The following is a 19664-nucleotide window of genomic DNA, read 5'->3' as shown; positions in this document are numbered from 1 at the left end:
TGACTCTAAAAAAAAATGACGTTGAAATAGAAGGCTTTCATGCGGTCTGCTTTTCTTTCCCCTGCGGTCACCAATTCAAGCAATGACCACGCATTAGTAAACTTGTCTATCGAACATCTAACCTCTGACCTCTTACACTATCAGATAATTGTCGTACTTTGAAACCACTTAGAAATAACTATTCACTCCTAGAACGTCTTATTTTGATAAAATTGAGTATTTTTCCGTTTATCACTTGGAAGATAATAAGTGATAATCTACAGAAGATATAAATGTTTTCAACTTGAGATATTTTACTAGTTGTTTATCAATTTGGAATGGCTGAAATAAACCCGAAATAACCCATTCAATTATCTTATACAGTATATCAATGTAGAATTTAGTTCTTTTTTAAAAAAGACAGAGTGTGATAGTTCCAAACAAATTCATAAATCAATGAAGAAAATTATTTTGGGAGAAACAATATTTTGTACAATTATCTAAATACTCAACACAAAATCGTACTACACATATATACAAGAATTTTCATATCCTGTAAATGAATTCCAGGATACCATTTGCTTTCTCCATATTGTGACTGAATTAATACCCGATATGTAAATAAACAAGCATGTACGCCAATTCAATATACAAACTGTTAATAAAAGCAGAGCACACAAGTATTACTTTATGAAACGCGGCAATAAAGAAATGTTGCACCTACATTTTTATGAAATACTGCACTGGAGAAATTTTGCAATGTATCATTGCAACTAACATTAATTAAAACACTATGTTTCTACGAATCAGCGCTAACTTTGGGCAAAGTAAAAGTAGATAACATCTTGGTTTGTTTCAGTTCGGGGGAAATACTGACCCATTGGCGCACCGTGCTTTCCTCCGTGTGCCGAAATAGATCGTGTTTGTAAAACAAGCAGTGAGGAGCATAATGTATTAACTTTGATATGCTTTAATTTTTATTTATATACCTTTCATGATACACGATCTTACTACTTTGGCATTTTTTGGGTCGAAATGTACCATCCTATTAATATTAAAGATTATATAATAAATACAATAGAAAGATGAAAATACTAACGTGAAACAGGCTATAATATTATCAGTATTATAATCATCATTATTATTACAATCCCTGCGGCCACAAAAGGGAAATTAATCCAGTACGAAAAACGAAATGAGGCAGTAAAGAATAGCGTAAAACATAAATAAAGAATGAAACCAATAAGATTACATAATAATCGCGATTTTAAACAAATTGGTAAAAGAACCTACGGAAAGAAACATGTTAAACTGATCAACATAAAAGCAAACCACACCATTATACGAGAGAGAGAGAGAGAGAGAGAGAGAGAGAGAGAGAGAGAGTTCCCCTTCTTTACCAAATAATAGGCTTTATATTGGTTGATGACAATTGCCTTTGAGTAGATATGTTGGACATTTCGCGAAGCCTTAATATTTCTATGCTTCAATCCAGCAATTGCCCAACATGGGAAAATGAATAAAGCTTGTGCTAACCAGGATGACATCAAGGATAAATTTGCGTCATAGAATTAGAAAAAAAAAAATTCGCTGAAGAACTGGAATATGTCCGTTTGCGTCATATTTGTAAAAAAATGGAATTTTCCAGTTTTCGTTGAAACTTGATTTCAACTGATTATAAGCTTCGATTTTTTTTTTATCATAACTCAGTTTCTGCTGGTTATGGCAGTCTGCTTTTATTCGCCCATTTTGGTCGATTTTTCAAATGTAATATTCAGCATTTCTACTACTACTACTACTACTACTACTACTACCACCACCACTACTATTAATAATGATAATGATGATAATATTAAAAGTTCAAAATATATACTCTGTATGATAGAGGTTTTAATTTCAACTAATATATCTAAAATAAGACTTTTTATGAATATATACAAAATGAATATAAAAATAAAGAAAACACTAACACGAATTTTCTACCAGTATGCCCCAAGCCCAAGCTTTATTACCTAAACTACCGCCGTCCTTATAAAACAAAAATCAAGCACTGCATCCTCACACCATCACAGGAGTCTGAAGGAAGTTGTAACGATGTTTTGAAGTCTCTTTGTGCCCTCCACAAAGGTCATTCATCTACGTTCTAGTAGCCTGGTAAACTGGTTAGACTCTGGGTAGGGGGGGGGGGGGAGGAAGGGGATGGGAGAGGGGAAGATTTGGGGTACGGCTAACCCCACACCCACATGCCCACCCAATGGCTGTTCCATGACCTCCCGAAAACCTACTTCTTGAATCCATCCTTTAAGAGAGGAGACCAAACTACTTGGTTTGGCCCCAACCCAGGTGCTGCTTCCATACCAGTTGTTGTTATTATTATTATTATTATTATTATCATTATTATTATTATTATTATTATTATTATTATTATTATTATCATTATTATCATTATTATTATTACTTGCTAAGCTACAACCCTAGTTGGAAAAGCAGGATGCTATAAGCCCAGGGGCTACAAGAGAAAATAACCCAGTGAGGAAAGGAAACAAGGAAAAATAAAATATTCTAAGAACAGTAACAACATTAAAATAAATATTTCCTGTATAAACTATAAAGACTTCAACCAAATTAGATAAAACAATAGAGAAAATAGCCCAGTGATGAAAGAAAACAAGGAAAAATAATATATTCTAAGAACAGTAACAACATTAAAATAAATATTTCCTATATAAACTATAAAGACTTCAACAAAATTAGATAGAATAGTGTGCCCGAGTGTACCCTCAAGCAAGAGAACTCTAATCCAAGACAGTGGATGACGATACATGACTTTGTCTTCTGTATAGATTTGCAGACGGTGCACAGTTTAAACGTCTGTCGACATGCAATGTTAAAAATACTTGAAGGAATGCAGAAAATGTTTAAAATCTATGACGCGAAATAGATTTTTCTATACCTTGATTTCACTATGATTTTTTGCTCAGCCGCATGAACTCGATTGAGTTTTCCATTAAAAATAAATGTAAAATTTAAAGCTAATATATGGCTTGCATCCATTCACAAGTGAGAAATTATATCAAACATGGATGGAATTCTACACAACTTTATGACTTAAAGAGGTAATAAAATCGAACTAAAATATATTCATTACATCTTAATTCATCGTATTAAGACGGAATCATGCCCCAAATAACTATTAAAATTTGACTAGAAAATAATCAGGAAATAGAGCGAGATTACATTTACACGATTCTTCAATACGAGATACTTTGGGCGATTCTCATTTTACTTGAAATCATTCTGGAAAAATATACTGAGAAAACACGTGTGTGAAAAAAAGAATAACAATTCAATTGTAGGAAAATGCTAAGATGTTGGAACAGTAGAAGGATTCACAACTACTAAAAAAGAATATAATTTTAATCTTCATAGCTATATGAAAATTATATATTTAATCTGAAACTTGAGTAGTCCACGTGAATCTCCATGACGTCATTCTACCAGTCAATACATTTCAGAGAGAGAGGAGAGAGAGAGAGAGAGAGAGAGAGAGAGAGAGAGAGAGAGAGAGAGAGAGAGAGAGAGAGAGAGAATTTTCTTGAAAGGAAGAGCAGCTATAAACGAGAATCCTTTTCAAAGATGAAAAAAATTTTATTCGTGAAATAATATTTGAATATCCAAAGGAGAGAGAGAGAGAGAGAGAGAGAGAGAGAGAGAGAGAGAGAGAGAGAGAGAGAGAGAGAGAGAGAGAGAGAGAGAGCCCATACACGTGGCTTGAATCACACGAGAACGGTTTGATAACGTGGGAGAAAGAATAAGGGAGGGCGGAAAGTGAAATAGTTAACTTTCAACCTATGTCATAAACAACCTAGTGGACAAACACACCCTACAAATTGTAAAGTAGGCCTACTAGCTGGATTAAAGTATCACTATATCTGGAACATTAATCACCGTAAGGCAAAGCTACCTGTGGTGAGATTCAAAGGGGGAAACAAGGCATTTTACCCTTTAATTGCTGGGTCAGGGATAAGACCCTATGTGAGAAACTTTCTGAGACTTAACAGCTGTTCGAGAAATTAACACAAGCCTGGGATTTCACTGGGTTCGCTTGAAAATCACCCCCACCCCCCAAAAGGAAACTGAGTATCATGGGGTCAATAGGCCATTTACAATACCTGTACATAGAATGGGTGAATGTGGTCACAGTCGATTACATTTTTCTATTAATTAAAGACGAATATTTGGAATAGGGTTAAAGAGTCTTATGCAGATGAAAATTACCAAAATAGTAATACGTTCATTACGAACAAATCATTCACAGCCCTCTCATTCACAAAAAAAAAAAAAAAAAAAAAAAAAAAAAAAAAAAAAAAAAAAAAAAAAAAAAAAAAAACGAAATTGTTTAGTTTCTTTAGACCATTTCATGAAAAACGAAAACAGCTGATAATGCAATCTAAAATGTAAAATATTCTTTATAAATAATAATTCTTTCTGAACGCAGTGGATTTTTCCCTACTCCGTTTTCCTAAAGCTATTTCCTAGAAGTAGGTAAACCAGTTTTTTTTTCTTTTATCTAGTCTATGTTACGTGGTTGATGATTATACAATTCCAAAAAATGTATACCTTCCTCTCATCCAGGCTTTACCCTTCCTACAATTTGAATACATTCCCTTATTCATTCATAATACAAAATATACTATATATATCTTGGTTTTCTCAAGACACGTGTAAATAATTCCCATAAATTTTTAGGGAAAGGAGACCGGTAGAAAAAGGACAGACCCACAGAAATAAGATTTGTTTCACGCTTTTCTACAGTTACTTATACAATCGAGACCTTCTCCATTTAAATATTTCAATAGTAACCATATGTGCAGATTGGAAATCTTGTGTGTATTTGTTTTTTTAGGGGGTAATTCATTAGTTTAACCCAATATATAGTCTCTCTCTCTCTCTCTCTCTCTCTCTCTCTCTCTCTCTCTCTCTCTCTCTCTCTCTCTCTCTCTCTCTCTCATATATATATATATATATATATATATATATATATATATATATATATATATATATATATATATATATATATTATATATTGTATATATATGTGTATACATACATACATTTATATATATATATATATATATATATATATATATATATATATATATATATATATATATATATATATATATACACACACACATTTAAACCACAGATGTGAATATCTCGGGGAAATTACTTCTACGTGGATCGGAAGTTCCGACGTTTGTACGTTGTTCCCATTATCCAGACAAATCCTTCCGTTATTTCCATGAAGGAGGCCTCTTAGCTTCTACGCAAACACGGGGAAAATGCAATGAGTCACATGCGCGCCTCCAGTAGTTACAAAACAGGGAGGGAGACCTACGAAGAAATCCCATATTTCCAGACATGTTTAACAGCGCTGGAACATTCGAGGCCAGCGCACGTCCGTTCTCAGAATTCAAAACGCCATAAACGGGAGGCCATTTAAAAGTTCTCAGGATAGCAAAGGGACAATGACGCTTCAGATAACGTTTTCTCTAACGTTTAAATGTTCCTCGTTACGGAACACTGAGACAAACGTTGCGAAAGGCGAATGTCTAATGATACAAAAGTGCGAGTCAGTGGAAATGTTCCGAGGTATCGGGCAAAAATCCATAATGAGGTCTGGAAGGTTGGCAAGCGTGGCGAGGACATGACGTCACCAGTTGGCGCTGAGCCAGATGTGGAGAACCATTCAACTTTCAACATAACACCACGAACACGTATATATAAATACACTTGCGGAAAACGTGGCTTCACTGTCACATTACACATCGTGTACTACTCCCCGTGAGGTATGGTGAGATTATTCAATAAACGTGGTACTATGTACTACTATCTATGGCGTCATATGATAATTTGATTAAACAGATGTATGAAATTAAGTTATTGAACCATTATAATGGTAACTTTTAAACTGGTATACAACGCAAAATAATGTCATTCATATTATTCCTAATAACTCTTTATCCGCATCAAATAATCTGATATACATATATAAAATATTATTATCACTAGCTAAGCTACAACCCAAGTAGGAAAAGGAGGCCGTTGTAAGCCCAAGGGCTCCAACAGGGAAAATGACCCAGTGAGGAAAGGAATATAGGAAATAAACGATATGAGAAGTAATGAATTAAGGAGAGAGAGAGAGAGAGAGAGAGAGAGAGAGAGAGAGAGAGAGAGAGAGAGAGAGAGAGAGAGAGTTATCCTATACATCATAATATCACAGTTCGTGAATTAAGGGGAGAGGGAGGGAGAGAGAGAGAGAGAGAGAGAAAGAGTATCACAGTTCGTGAATTAAGGGGAGAGGGAGAGAGAGAGAGAGAGAGAGAGAGAGAGAGAGAGAGAGATAGAGAGAGAGAAAGAGTTATCCTATACATCATAGTATCAAAATTGATTATTACATAAGAAAACTTATTTTGTAGTCTAGTCAGACAACTCACCGATATATAAACATAAGCCTTCAACTCGTATTTCAGATGAATGGTCAAGCACGACTTAAAACTAGCATGTATAAATGCGCACTTTGTAGCAATTCCCATTTAAACGAGTAGTCTATTACAGCAACTACGTGTTAAAATAGTCTTGTCAAATTCTCTTCATAGCAGAGGCTATGATTCGTCTCCTTCCAACAGCAACGTATGGCAAAAACTATACGAATATTTCTAACACGACTGATATATATCACAGACAGGAGGCATATGTTTGTGACGTCACCTAATTATATAAGTTGGCTAGAAATGAGTAATTTGACTGTTTTCCTCCCCAACCGTATTTTCTCTCCAAATCCGCTGCTAATTATTGAAGCTCTCACACGCAAGCTAACTACCTAAATACACACACACACACACACACACACATTATATATATATATATATATATATATATATATATATATATATATATATATATATATATATATATATATATGATAAATTTTGCACATTTAGACGTGTTTTTCATATTCAAATAAGCCATATATATTTTTGATACATTAATGTCTGGATTCTCTTAACGACCTCGGGATCAGAGCCTCAGGCGAAATCACACAAAGACAAGAGCTTGTGACCGGCCGGGAATCGAACCCAGGTCGAAATCACACAAAGACAAGAGCTTGTGACCAGCCAGGAATCGAACCCTGGTCGGCAAGCTTGTATAGACAGTGACAAAACCAGGGTTCGATTCCCGGCCGGTCACAAGCTCTCGTCTTTGTGTGATTTCGCCTGGGGCTCTGATCCCGAGGTCGTTAAGAGAATCCAGACATCAATGTATCAAAAATATATATGGCAAATTTGATATATATATATATATATATATATATATATATATATATATATATATATATATATATATTGGTCTCGTACTGAATAATATTTCAGGCTAATAATTTCAATTATTTTGATTCTAAAATCCAACAGTCGTACAGCAGAAATTGTGGAAATGACAGTTCAGCTTCAGATACAGAATAACATAAAAGAGAGAGAGAGAGAGAGAGAGAGAGAGAGAGAGAGAGAGAGAGAGAGAGAGAGAGACCTACACATACGAGTAAATAACCGAATAACAGGAACTGTAAAATTTTGACACAAAATAATAATACCGGTGTTTTCTTCCATATTTCATAACCAATTTCAATGAAACATTTTCAAAGTAAGGTTTTTTTTATTAAAAAAAAAATTGTCAACCAAGAGAATGTGATAAATTTACGGGGCATTAAGATGAGAACAGTTTTAAATTTATATGGTAATACATAACACTGGAGCCATATCAGAAATTAACTAGAATAAAAAAATAAGATAATGGATTAAAGAAAAAAAAAAGTAACCAGGCAATACACAATTCATTTTTCCAATAGATGAACCCAAAAGGTAAACATGAAATAGATTATCTACTTTTGCAATATATTGGTTAGTCTCTTTAAAATACAAAATTATTTTTACTGAATTTGATGAGTGGCTATGAAAGTAATTCAAACTTTTCCAAACAGATTACACATTTTAACTATGCGTAAACCATATTCTACTGTAGAATTGAAGTTTTGAGAATTATTGTTTTAAAAAATAACATTAAAGTACAGGTACCATGGTTCAGCACATCTTGATATCTATCAATAATAGTTCAGATATTTTCATTTTCAGCATCAAGTATTTCCAGAGGCCAAATGAAATACAAAATTATTTAATTCAGTTCAAATATAATGTAGCAAAATTTAAAAAATGATAAGTCACTAACATAATACAATGGACAAAAATTTAATGCATTAAAATCTATATTTCTATTCTAACAAAATAAGGAGCAAAGCAAAGTAAAAGCGTGGCACTTAAATATGAATAAAGAAATATCACATCCTTCTTATAATAATAATGAAATTCTATGACCTCTGCAGGGAACAAGTAATTTTCGACATTAGTATAGTTCACCATTTCGATTTATGACCTGACAATTTTCTGAACTGTCTGGGGTCAACATTTCCAGCAAGGCTCTATAAAAAAAATTATGCTTGGCATGAATAGTTCAACAAATCTAAAATCATCACATGACTATGAAATGCCGCAGCTAACATTTACAAAATATTTTCCAAGTTTCTATCCAATAAAATTAAGAGGAGAGTCAGTAGCTGAACACCACATAGAAGAAAAAAACTAAACAAGGTAGAATGAAAGAATTCAAAAATTTCTTAAGGAGAGATTGATAACCAAAAATCTTAAAAGACTTTCTCAATAAACCAATTTTTGTGCAACTGAGTAAGAAACAGACCGAATGTGTTTCTCAGCAGTAAATTTACAATCAGGAATCACACCTAATATTTTGAAAGAAATCTTATCAATGCAAAGATCTTTATGTTGAGGAGCCAATATCCTAAATCTACTTACAATCATACTTTAGAGTTTTGTTTAGGTTCAATTTCATTCCCCATTATTTGCATCATACACTAATTTCAACTAATCTCTATCAAGGGATCCAGCAACCTGAGGTCTACATTCCTATATTATATGTCTAACTTTAGATGCTTACTGTATCCAAAGCTCAAATCTATACCGTAAGAGGATGGTTACAAGGTCATTAGACAAACTGTAAACTGTAACCTTGATGTTTTTGAGTAGAACGTTTACAGCATTATTATTATTAATAGCTAAGCTACAACCCTAGTTGGGAAAGCAGGATGCTATAAGTCCAAGGGTTCCAACAGGGAAAATAGCCCCTGAGGAATGGAAATAAACCAACTATGAGAAAAGTAATAAAAAATCAAAATAAAATATCTTAAGAACAGTAACAACATTAAAACAATAAAATATTTTATGAAGAGTAACGATATTAAAACACATCTTTCAAATATAAACTATAAAAAGACTTGTGTCAGAACTTTTGAAGTTCTACTGATTCAATTATCCAATTAGGAAGATCATTCCATATAGGATAATCATGGGAGACAGGAAGACTAAATCTATACCTACATAATAATGTGTCCCTAAATAAATACATACAGTATATAAAATCATATGCATCACTCTTGACTACAAATTTCTGAAGACATCTCTGACCTGAAGAAATTTTGTTCTTCAATTTTGCCTTGTTTTAAACATGGATCTTTGGGTTGGTCTTCAGCAGCTGTCTCACATATTAAAATTGTTCAATAAAACTTTAGCTTCACTTAAAAGTGCTTATTCCAGACAATAGAATCAATCACTGGCACTATAAATTGATTAGCTCCTTGTGCATGTCCACATAATTCAAATCATTATGAACATTTAAAATTTCCAAGACAATCACCAACCATGTAGTAATAGACATGTTAATTTTATGTTTTGCATTTTCCTCTGGCTATTTACCAGTTTTCTATAAATCTTGTTCAAACAGTGACTCTGTTATGGAATGACCTAACTAGACATGTGATTGTTTGTTGGAACTTAAAAATCAAACTAGTAGTAAAGACATTAGTGAGCATGCTGACACGAGTTACTTCATAGTTTTAACTGGTTGATCTACTATGTTCTTTGTTATCTCTCTAACAGAATTCATTCTTATTCCATTCTCTTCCCAAATCTGGTCTGCTTTGTCTGTTGGAGCTCTTAGGTTAATAATTTTGCTTTTTAAACAATTACAGTACTGTATAGCCTACATATGATGTTGCAGTTTACCACTGGCCACTGCATAAGATCTTCCTCTCCAAAAAGTCTGTGATTATTGCTCGACTCTTGTACGGAAACGACTTCATATTTTTAACTCTTCCAAATCAAATAGGTTATCAAATCTTGTTTGAATATTTGTTGGCAGAAATGTGAAAAATGCAACCCCTTTTGATGATATACTGTACATATTTATTAACAGCATTTTCACTGTAAGGATTTCGGAATACTAAGATGATACAGCTTAATTATTTTATGATCATGAACAGCCCTATAAATAAAGTAGCTTTTGTTTGAATAGGTCTAAATAAATTATCCCATACAGAAAAAAAAATTCAAAATGAAACAGATTAAAACATTCAGTTCCAATAATAGGAAAAGTATTAACCATTGCAAGGTTAATCTTACATATTCAATTCTTAAATTTTGAAGGAATAACAGTATCATATGCCAATACCAATTTCTAAACTCAATTTGCATTTTCCTCTATACCTGTATCTGTTGTGATGCATTGCCTTTTATAAGAAAATACTGTATATTTAGGTATCATAAATCTCTATTCTAAAGTCCTAATCTAAAAGCTAAAAAAAAATATACTGTACAGTAGTTAAATTAAAATTTCCACTCAAGAACAATTGGATGCTGCCTATTTGTGGAGAAAAATACATAATAACTGGAATAAGTGCAGTAGAAGTGAACACACTAGATCCTTATATTTTGAATTAATAGTTGCACCATGAGCTTGCACAAAATGTTGTTATTGAGGGGTAGTTCCTCAATTTACAGTACAGTACTGTATTCCTTAAAATACAGGATACATGCCGAGTTAACTTCTCATGGCCCATGCTGTGAAAATGTTCAGGCTGTACTATATTTTTCACATTTCTGTATTTGTTAAATTTAGGTCTACATTCCAAAGAATATGCTTGTTATTGCAACAAAAGCGTGAAAGCTTACAATGTACCTAGTTTTAAGAATATACAGTAACCAAATGTGTTAATATTACCTGAAATTGGTAAGACATACCAGTGTACACACCTCTGAGATAGTCTTTGCATTTTACTGAGAATGGTGTAGATACTTTATCTGATATCTACCAATAATCATAATTTTCCTGTAATCTAAGTGAAGTAAATCGAGTACATGCATTCAATAGAATCCAAAGCATGATTGGGTGCTTCTTTTACAAAATCTAGTAACCTGAATGCTTCCTGATTATTTCTTAATTATAAGAAAGATATATAGTTCATTTAGTTACTTCTTTGGGTAACACGTTTCCATTGGACAATCGTCAAATGTTTTTCTTTCAATTTGTTAGAGCATTACAAAAATTAATAAAATTGAAAGGAGACAAATGGACCAACTTTGCAATACCAATCAGCTAAACGTAATCATTATGATATAGCAATGGGCGAAGCTACTGTTTAGGCAGATAATTTTGACTATAGAGTCTCAGTTGAAGTAAAAACAATAATAATCCTAATAAGCTTTCATCCTTTCCTATGTTGGGACTAATAATATTAAAGATTTTTCAAGGACCACACCTAATTTGCTATATACTGTGCTGTAATTTTCGCTTACTTTCCTTTGAAAAATTGCTTGAATCCTTTTAGAACCATTTTAATGTATTTTAACTTGAGGATAATTGGCAAAATAAAATTTTGTTATTTCAGGGGATTTGGAAATGTAAAAGAATAATGGTTTATGATAGACAGACGTGGAAAAATGCTACGGATATTTTTTTTTTAATAAAAAAGGAGGTAAAATGTATATCGTTTACTTGTTGTCAAAATATTTAAATCCTTAGTTTGGATTATATTAACAAGCTGCCTCATTATTGATTTTTATGTTGGTTGCTCAATGTCTAATTAAACCTGAATATAAAAAATCATTATTTAACCTAGTTTAACTTTGGAAGGGTAGCATAAAAAGTTCATAAAATATAAATGATAATTCTTCAGCTGCCAACGTGATAATTTTATGGGGTTTACATATTAGTACTGTATAAATACTGTAATTATAAAAAAATTCTTATCAGTTACTTTACAATGACTTACTGCATTGTATAATCTATAAATCATGTTCACAGTGACTACCCGGTAAACTTACTAGAAAAAGAAGTTACTGAATTCATGAAAATAGATCTTCATTAACTATCTATTTACTTCTACAATGTTGTAATTTTTACCAAAATCTGTATGAATTTCACGCTGCTTCCAGTTGCATCTAAAGAATATTTCTGCATTACTGCTAAACCTTTAAACCCATATAGGAAGTACTGTAAGTGCATTGTGATGGAAGACTAATCCAGTATTAATAGAGATGCACCAGTTAGTAATTGTATCTGTAGTCTATCACTCCCCATACCTTTATTTTACACCCTTATTTATTTACTCCTTAAAAGCTGTGAATGTTTTGGCTACATTAAGTGGGGAATGTTTTGAATCCAGATCTACATATTGCATATTCATTATAAAAACCTTTGCTACTTTTAAATTTTTTTAATTGTGTACCTAATTCTAGCAATTACCGTGATAAGTAGTTCTTTCAAATGTCTATATATTTTTTTAAAATCCTTTCTCATACTCCCAGAATATTTAATCAGAGTTCTGGTTACAGTATGGGTTATATAACATTAATTTTCCAGAGATATCATCATCATAATTGTTATTATTAGATTAAAACAAAAAGGAAATGTACAATCTAAGCTGCTGACATTTGGTGACTGACCCAATATACAACGAAATCTCCATGCAAGCAAATAAACTTTAGTGGAGGATTGCTTAGAAACTTATATTGGCCCATGACTTCGCACGCATTTCAAATCAATGCAACTGGGTGTCAATACTGCAGTGTTATAACATCCTTACCCTCACCATTATCATTTTTGTACATTGTTCAACCATCCGCAGATTCTATGAACATTTCGTACGATTGGCACTAAGGGTTTCTCCTATAACTGACTTTGTCTTGCTTGCCAGTATTCATAATAGGTTTTAGCTTTTGCAAAAAAAAAATTTGCAGAGGTGCTGTGCTGTCCACATCCTCACTCCTTTTTTAAAAATTACCTAGGCAGGAATCCCGCAGATGTTAATACTAATACGGCTCAATAGCACCGTACTAGTTACATCACGACATTGTAAATAAGTTAAAACATAACAACTAAGTCAGACTTCTAAAATTTCTAAGTTGCACGCCAAAATAATTTGTTCTCAACTAATAAATGAAAACCTAAAAAGTAAATACTGTATTTTAATTGGAACAACTTAAGATACAGCAAAAAGAATGTCCCTAGAGTGGTAAGTTTACAGCAAAGACCTTTAAAAACCATCCATACCCTTGTGTCAATCCTTTATGTGACATTATCATTGCAAATAAGGATTTTCGTACAGTAATAACAGTACTTATCAAAATCTTAGCTTTACATACTATTGACATCTCTGCTCTAAATCAAGAGGTATAACCAAAGGATGGGAACTAAATTGCTTAATTAGGAACATTTAATGCTGTGGTTTTGAATTACAATGCATAACTTCCTTGATTCAATGGCTAGGCGAAACACCAAGTGCCTTCTCTTCAACATCTAGTATTCCTATTTGTTCCCAAATCATACATAGGGTAAAAAGATTACATTTCCAGCTACAAATATCCCTCACTCTTTTCCCCACAGTATATCTAGTACAGCTTATCTATATTTTATTTAGAGCCAAGTCAAATTAGGAGACAAACTTTACTATCCCACAAGAAATAAGATATCATCAAACTAAAAATCATCAGAAAATAATCACAATTCACGGGAATGATCAACAACCGAGTTAACATCTAGAATAAAGGAAACAAAACATTTAACCAAGTCACCTATCCCCAGGTGACAGCTACCCATAAGAATAGGGAGCATCGTACCTGGAAGGGCAAGTCTGGGATTCTTTTAGAGTATATGGTCAAATTTGTTCCTTAAGGAGAAGGAACAGTGAATGCACATTAGGGAGATTCACTGATGTACTTTAACTTTTATGTCTTCATTTTGAATTGTGCTAATAAATGGAGGACTGATATCACAATTCAAAATTGAGAACCAAGTTTTCCATCAACAGAATTGCTGAGCTTCATAAGTTGACTATAAAGAATTTTGCCAATTCCATACTCCTGTAAAATACTCACACACTACTTTGTTAACTGAATGCATAAGTTATAAAAGAGGTCCATTATAATACAGCCTTTCCATATAAACTTAGATAGGCAGGAATGCTTTTGGACAATGTCAAGCTAATGGCATGTCAATACTGTAATCACTAGCATATCTAAATATTTTTCTGTCAACTATTCCAGGAGAGGTCAAACAAGAAATTCATTCGCTATCCTGTAAGGTCTTAATTCCCTTGTCTTTCCTTCTTTTATTTCTACTTCTTTGTCTAATGCTTTCCTGACCAACAGATCCTCATTTCTTCAGATTAAATGTCTAATCCATCTCAATAATTTTAACCGCCACTAGATACCACATCTCAGCAAATTCCTCATTTACCTTAAGACCTTCCTACCATACTCTGGTCATGAATCTTATCCTTCTTGGCGAACAAATTTTCCAAACTTCCATTTTCAATTTCAGTGCCAATATGAAGCAATCTAGGCCTTGTTTACCTACAGCATGACTTACAGTATAGTCAATAATGGGATAATTCAATTTACTAGTTAACTAAACATCTCTCCATTTCATTCATGCTGGACCTACCTCTCCAACAGTTCTCTCACTGTCATAAGTAAGCCAAAAGAAAATTAGTTCATAAGAGGCTAGCATGTGACCTAAAATATAATGCACCTTTGCTTATAAATGTTAAGACTATATATCTCAAATGGAGGTTATTTATGCTTACATCTGTTTTTTTAAAGCATACTGAAAATTTTCTTACATTTTCATCAACTTCTCTAGGGTCTACATAAGAGCATACTATTTTGTGGAGGCTTACCTATCATATTAATAATGAGAACACACAACCCATACTGTAAGAAAAATTAAAAAAATACCCATGAGCAGCATCTAAAGAGATTGCCTGATAATCTGATAATGACCCCTCTCTAACAAGGGTGAACCGTAGCATCCCAATTACTCCCACTCTAATCCCCTCCCTTACCAACAGACCAAACCAAAACACAACCTACTTTATGAAGGTAAATATGGGAAAACAATAGAGTACCACTCAGGGTAAAGTAGATTATGAGTAAATTGCAAGATACAAAGTTAAAATGATAATCAACAAACATGAAAGGCTTCTAAAGAACTTTATGAATTACTTTCCTTGGTTACTATGTGCCTTGTTTTCAATTTGACACCTACAATTAAAAATCAAATACTATGGCAGAATTCTTAGTTCATCCATTACCCTGTCCAGATGTTCTTAAACATATAAGACTTCATATGATATGGCTGGTAATCTACGGCAATACCATGCTACCTTAATACTGGTACAATAAAGGAGTAATTGAAATGGAGTACAGTATTATACTATGGGTGATCAGACACATGTAGCTATTTCAGTCTTTTTAGGAATACTGTATGCAATATTTCTTAGTCCATCATATTTACCTTTGCTTTAAGTGAATATTTCGTTTGCCATGAATCATACAAATATTTTTACGCATCTTACTTTTGTGCATGGAATAGGGCTGTTATCTTGATGCTTACAAAAATGAGTAAACTAAAACCCTCCTTCACAATGTTCTACAATCTAGCTTGATTGATTACATCAAGAAAGACCCTATCAATTAAAATTACTTGTATACAGAATAACCCACTTCCTAAGAAGTATAAAAATTCCAAACCTCTATTGAACAAAGAGGACTTTGAAGCACGATGAAGGAGATGATGAATGGAGAAGTACTGTATCGATTTAAAAGCTCAAGATAGAGGCGACTGGTGAAATCTAACCGAGGCCCTTTGTGTCAATAGGCATAGGAGGAGATGATGATGATGATTGAACAAAGTATCGCAAATGAAAAACTGTACGTAACTTGACACTGAAAAAATAAAATATCAATAGTTCGTAAATAGTTTTATACGCATGGAGTGCTTCATAAGGATACCATAACCTTAGTTAATGGCTTTATAATTAAATGTACAATGATTGTTGAATGTTGCATTAGATTTTTCATAATTCTGACCATCCTTTGTATTTAAATCTTTCCAGACTGTGCCATCCTGTACGTAGTACTCGGTATGCAGTTAATTCTCAGTTTTACCATCCCAATCATAAGGGTCAATACTATACAGTATTCTAAAAGTTTTATTTCAGCTGTGACCAGATTAGGCAGTTGGATTAGTGGAACTTCAAAAGTTCTAATTTGCAGCAAATGTTTTTATGTTGAAGAAGCCAATACTCTTCATAGTTTATATATCATAGATCTACTTTAACGTTACTGATCAAGATATTTTATATTCATCATTTATTACTTATATAGTTTATTTATTTCCTCATTTCCTTTCCTCACCAGGGTACTTTACCCTATAGGAGCCCTTGGACTTATAACATCCTACTTTTCCAATTTGGGTTGCATGTAGCTTATTGCTGGTAATACTAATAATTGGTGTAATTTTCTGATATATAAACTTCTTGCTTGTATAGCAGCCTAAGCTTATACATTAAAATTTCAATATACAGTATGAGTTTACCCAACCCTGAGAGCATATTGTAATGTGTCAAACTGATGATGTTACTGCTTGACCTTTAAATCATTTATTATAACATCAGACTACAGTACTTCAAATGTTAATAAAAGTGGTTTGGAAATGAAAACAAATAAAAACATTTTCCAGTATCATTTCAACCTTTCCTCTACTCTGTGAGACACTAAATGTTCACACACTCACATGACTAATTTCTAGCATATGATTTCTAACCATTTATTCCCTTATATTCCTTACATCATTCAAACTGATTCTTCACAAATTAGGTGTTACTATTTAAGATGTGGTCCTTTAAAGGATTTTTAAATGGTTTCTATAGAATATTTTGATGCTAATCAGTGTGTAGTGCCGTCTGGATTGGATATACAAAATTCAGGCCAAAGGCTAGGAAAATTATAATGTAAATAAGTAAGTTACACACACATTAGTGACCAGTGGCTGAATATCAGAGATATTCTGAACATGTGATAAGAAAGGGTAAAGAAAAATTAGTCAGAACAGTAGTAGATCTAAAAGTAGCAAATGAAAGACCAGTTGGAAGGGTTAAAAATCATAAAAGACATAGTTGAAAGTCTTCAGGAAAAATAAACAACCATCTGCCCTAATTCTGGAAAAACCAACAAAAAGGATAAAGGCTAGTTTACTACTATAAATTCCACCAGAATTTATAAATATTCATATCCTATGTTGCTTGCCTATAAACTGTAAAACCTTCTAGACTCAAGTTTCTTATGAAACCATTAAAAACTTATGGGCAGAGCACCACAAGATTCAACCTTTGGGTTGTGTCCGCAAGTATAATTTAGGATACGCACTCATCTAAAACAATTATTTGACCCACAATCTAACCTAATTAGAATATAACTCTAAGTAAGGATGGATAATATAATATCTGGTTGGGCAATTGCCTGATCAAACAAATTCTTTTTATCTTTTGAGATATGACTCCAGTGTCAGAGTGGTTTTACGGGAAAATTGTATCTCCTTACCTGTGACTTTTTGCCCCATACTCATCCGGTTACGACGAGGCCCTCGCGAGGTATGGCGCTGATTGGTGTGGTGGTGATGATTATGATGATGGGCAGCAGCAGCAGCAGCAGCAGCTGATGATCGAGTTGAATAAGGGGGTGGTGGGGTGTTGTCTTGGTTGTGACGTCCAGTGACGTTATTGGTAGCAACGTTATTGGAAGCGTTGTCGTGCTGCTGGTTGGTATCTAACCCACTGACTGGGATGTTGTCGACTTTATTTGAGGACGCGTTATTGGTGCTCAATTTACCTCCCTGAAAAGTCAAGTGTTTTATTAGACTTCACACTCAAAAACTGATTCAATTATTCACAGGTGAAATGTCAAACTTAATTTGGTTAAAGTGCCTTTTACTGTATACCAAAATTGCTCAAAAATATGATAAAAGAAATACAGTACAGTAGTACAATATATTGGTACCATAATCAAAACTTATCTCAAACTTATAATAAGTAAATAGTTCTACACAGCTGTAATTAAATTTTTACAAAACTGTAATAAAAAAAAAACTAAAGGACACAGCATTTAAATCCATATCTGTACATTAGATATTATCATAAATGACTAACAACTACTGTAAATAGGTGACACACTTGGTCTGACATTCTTATTGGAATTGGACTAGAAATATGAATTTGGGACATAAGGATAGGCACCTAGAGCTGGGGAGATCACTCAATGGCAATGCACGACTGGAGAAAAACCCAGGTTACATTAATATGCGAGAAATATTTAGCAAAAGGTAAGGAGGTGTATGTTGTGTTTATGGATCTGGAGAAAGCATATGATAGAGTTGATAGGGAAGCAATGTGGAATGTGATGAGGTTATATGGAGTTGGTGGAAGGTTGTTGCAAGCAGTGAAAAGTTTCTACAAAGGTAGTAAAGCATGTGTTAGAATAGGAAATGAAGTGAGTGATTGGTTTCCGGTGAGAGTGGGGCTGAGACAGGGATGTGTGATGTCGCCGTGGTTGTTTAACTTGTATGTTGATGGAGTGGTGAGAGAGGTGAATGCTCGAGTGCTTGGACGAGGATTAAAACTGGTAGGCGAGAATGACCATGAATGGGAGGTAAATCAGTTGTTCTTTGCGGATGATACTGTACTGGTAGCAGACACAGAAGAGAAGCTTGACCGACTAGTGACAGAATTTGGAAGGGTGTGTGAGAGAAGGAAGTTGAGAGTTAATGTGGGTAAGAGTAAGGTTATGAGATGTACGAGAAGGGAAGGTGGTGCAAGGTTGAATGTCATGTTGAATGGAGAGTTACTTGAGGAGGTGGATCAGTTTAAGTACTTGGGGTCTGTTGTTGCAGCAAATGGTGGAGTGGAAGCAGATGTACGTCAGAGAGTGAATCAAAGTTGCAAAGTGTTGGGGGCAGTTAAGGGAGTAGTAAAAAATAGAGGGTTGGGCATGAATGTAAAGAGAGTTCTATATGAGAAAGTGATTGTACCAACTGTGATGTATGGATCGGAATTGTGGGGAATGAAAGTGATGGAGAGACAGAAATTGAATGTGTTTGAGATGAAGTGTCTAAGGAGTATGGCTGGTGTATCTCGAGTAGATAGGGTTAGGAATGAAGTGGTGAGGGAGAGAACGGGTGTAAGAAATGAGTTAGCAGCTAGAGTGGATATGAATGTGTTGAGGTGGTTTGGCCATGTTGAGAGAATGGAAAATGGTTGTCTGCTAAAGAAGGTGATGAATGCAAGAGTTGATGGGAGAAGTACAAGAGGAAAGCCAAGGTTTGGGTGGATGGATGGTGTGAAGAAAGCTCTGGGTGATAGGAGGATAGATGTGAGAGAGGCA

At 33.7% G+C, this 19664-nt stretch overlaps 1 protein-coding gene across 1 annotated transcript in view; it reads right to left on the bottom strand.

The window, feature by feature from the left end:
- gus (gustavus) overlaps window positions 1–19664 on the bottom strand; it is a 55668-nt gene that overhangs the window by 30942 nt on the left and 5062 nt on the right. The window contains exon 3 of the mRNA XM_068370662.1: window positions 17829–18120. Coding sequence (XP_068226763.1) covers window positions 17829–18120 — 292 coding nt within the window. The remainder of the gene's footprint in view (window positions 1–17828; window positions 18121–19664) is intronic.

The sequence above is a fragment of the Palaemon carinicauda genome, chromosome 3, assembly GCF_036898095.1.
Source record: "Palaemon carinicauda isolate YSFRI2023 chromosome 3, ASM3689809v2, whole genome shotgun sequence".
NCBI classification, from domain to species: Eukaryota; Metazoa; Arthropoda; class Malacostraca; order Decapoda; family Palaemonidae; genus Palaemon; species Palaemon carinicauda.
The sequence above is the reverse complement of the archived record's forward strand: the minus strand, read 5'-3'. Positions and strand labels throughout refer to the sequence as shown.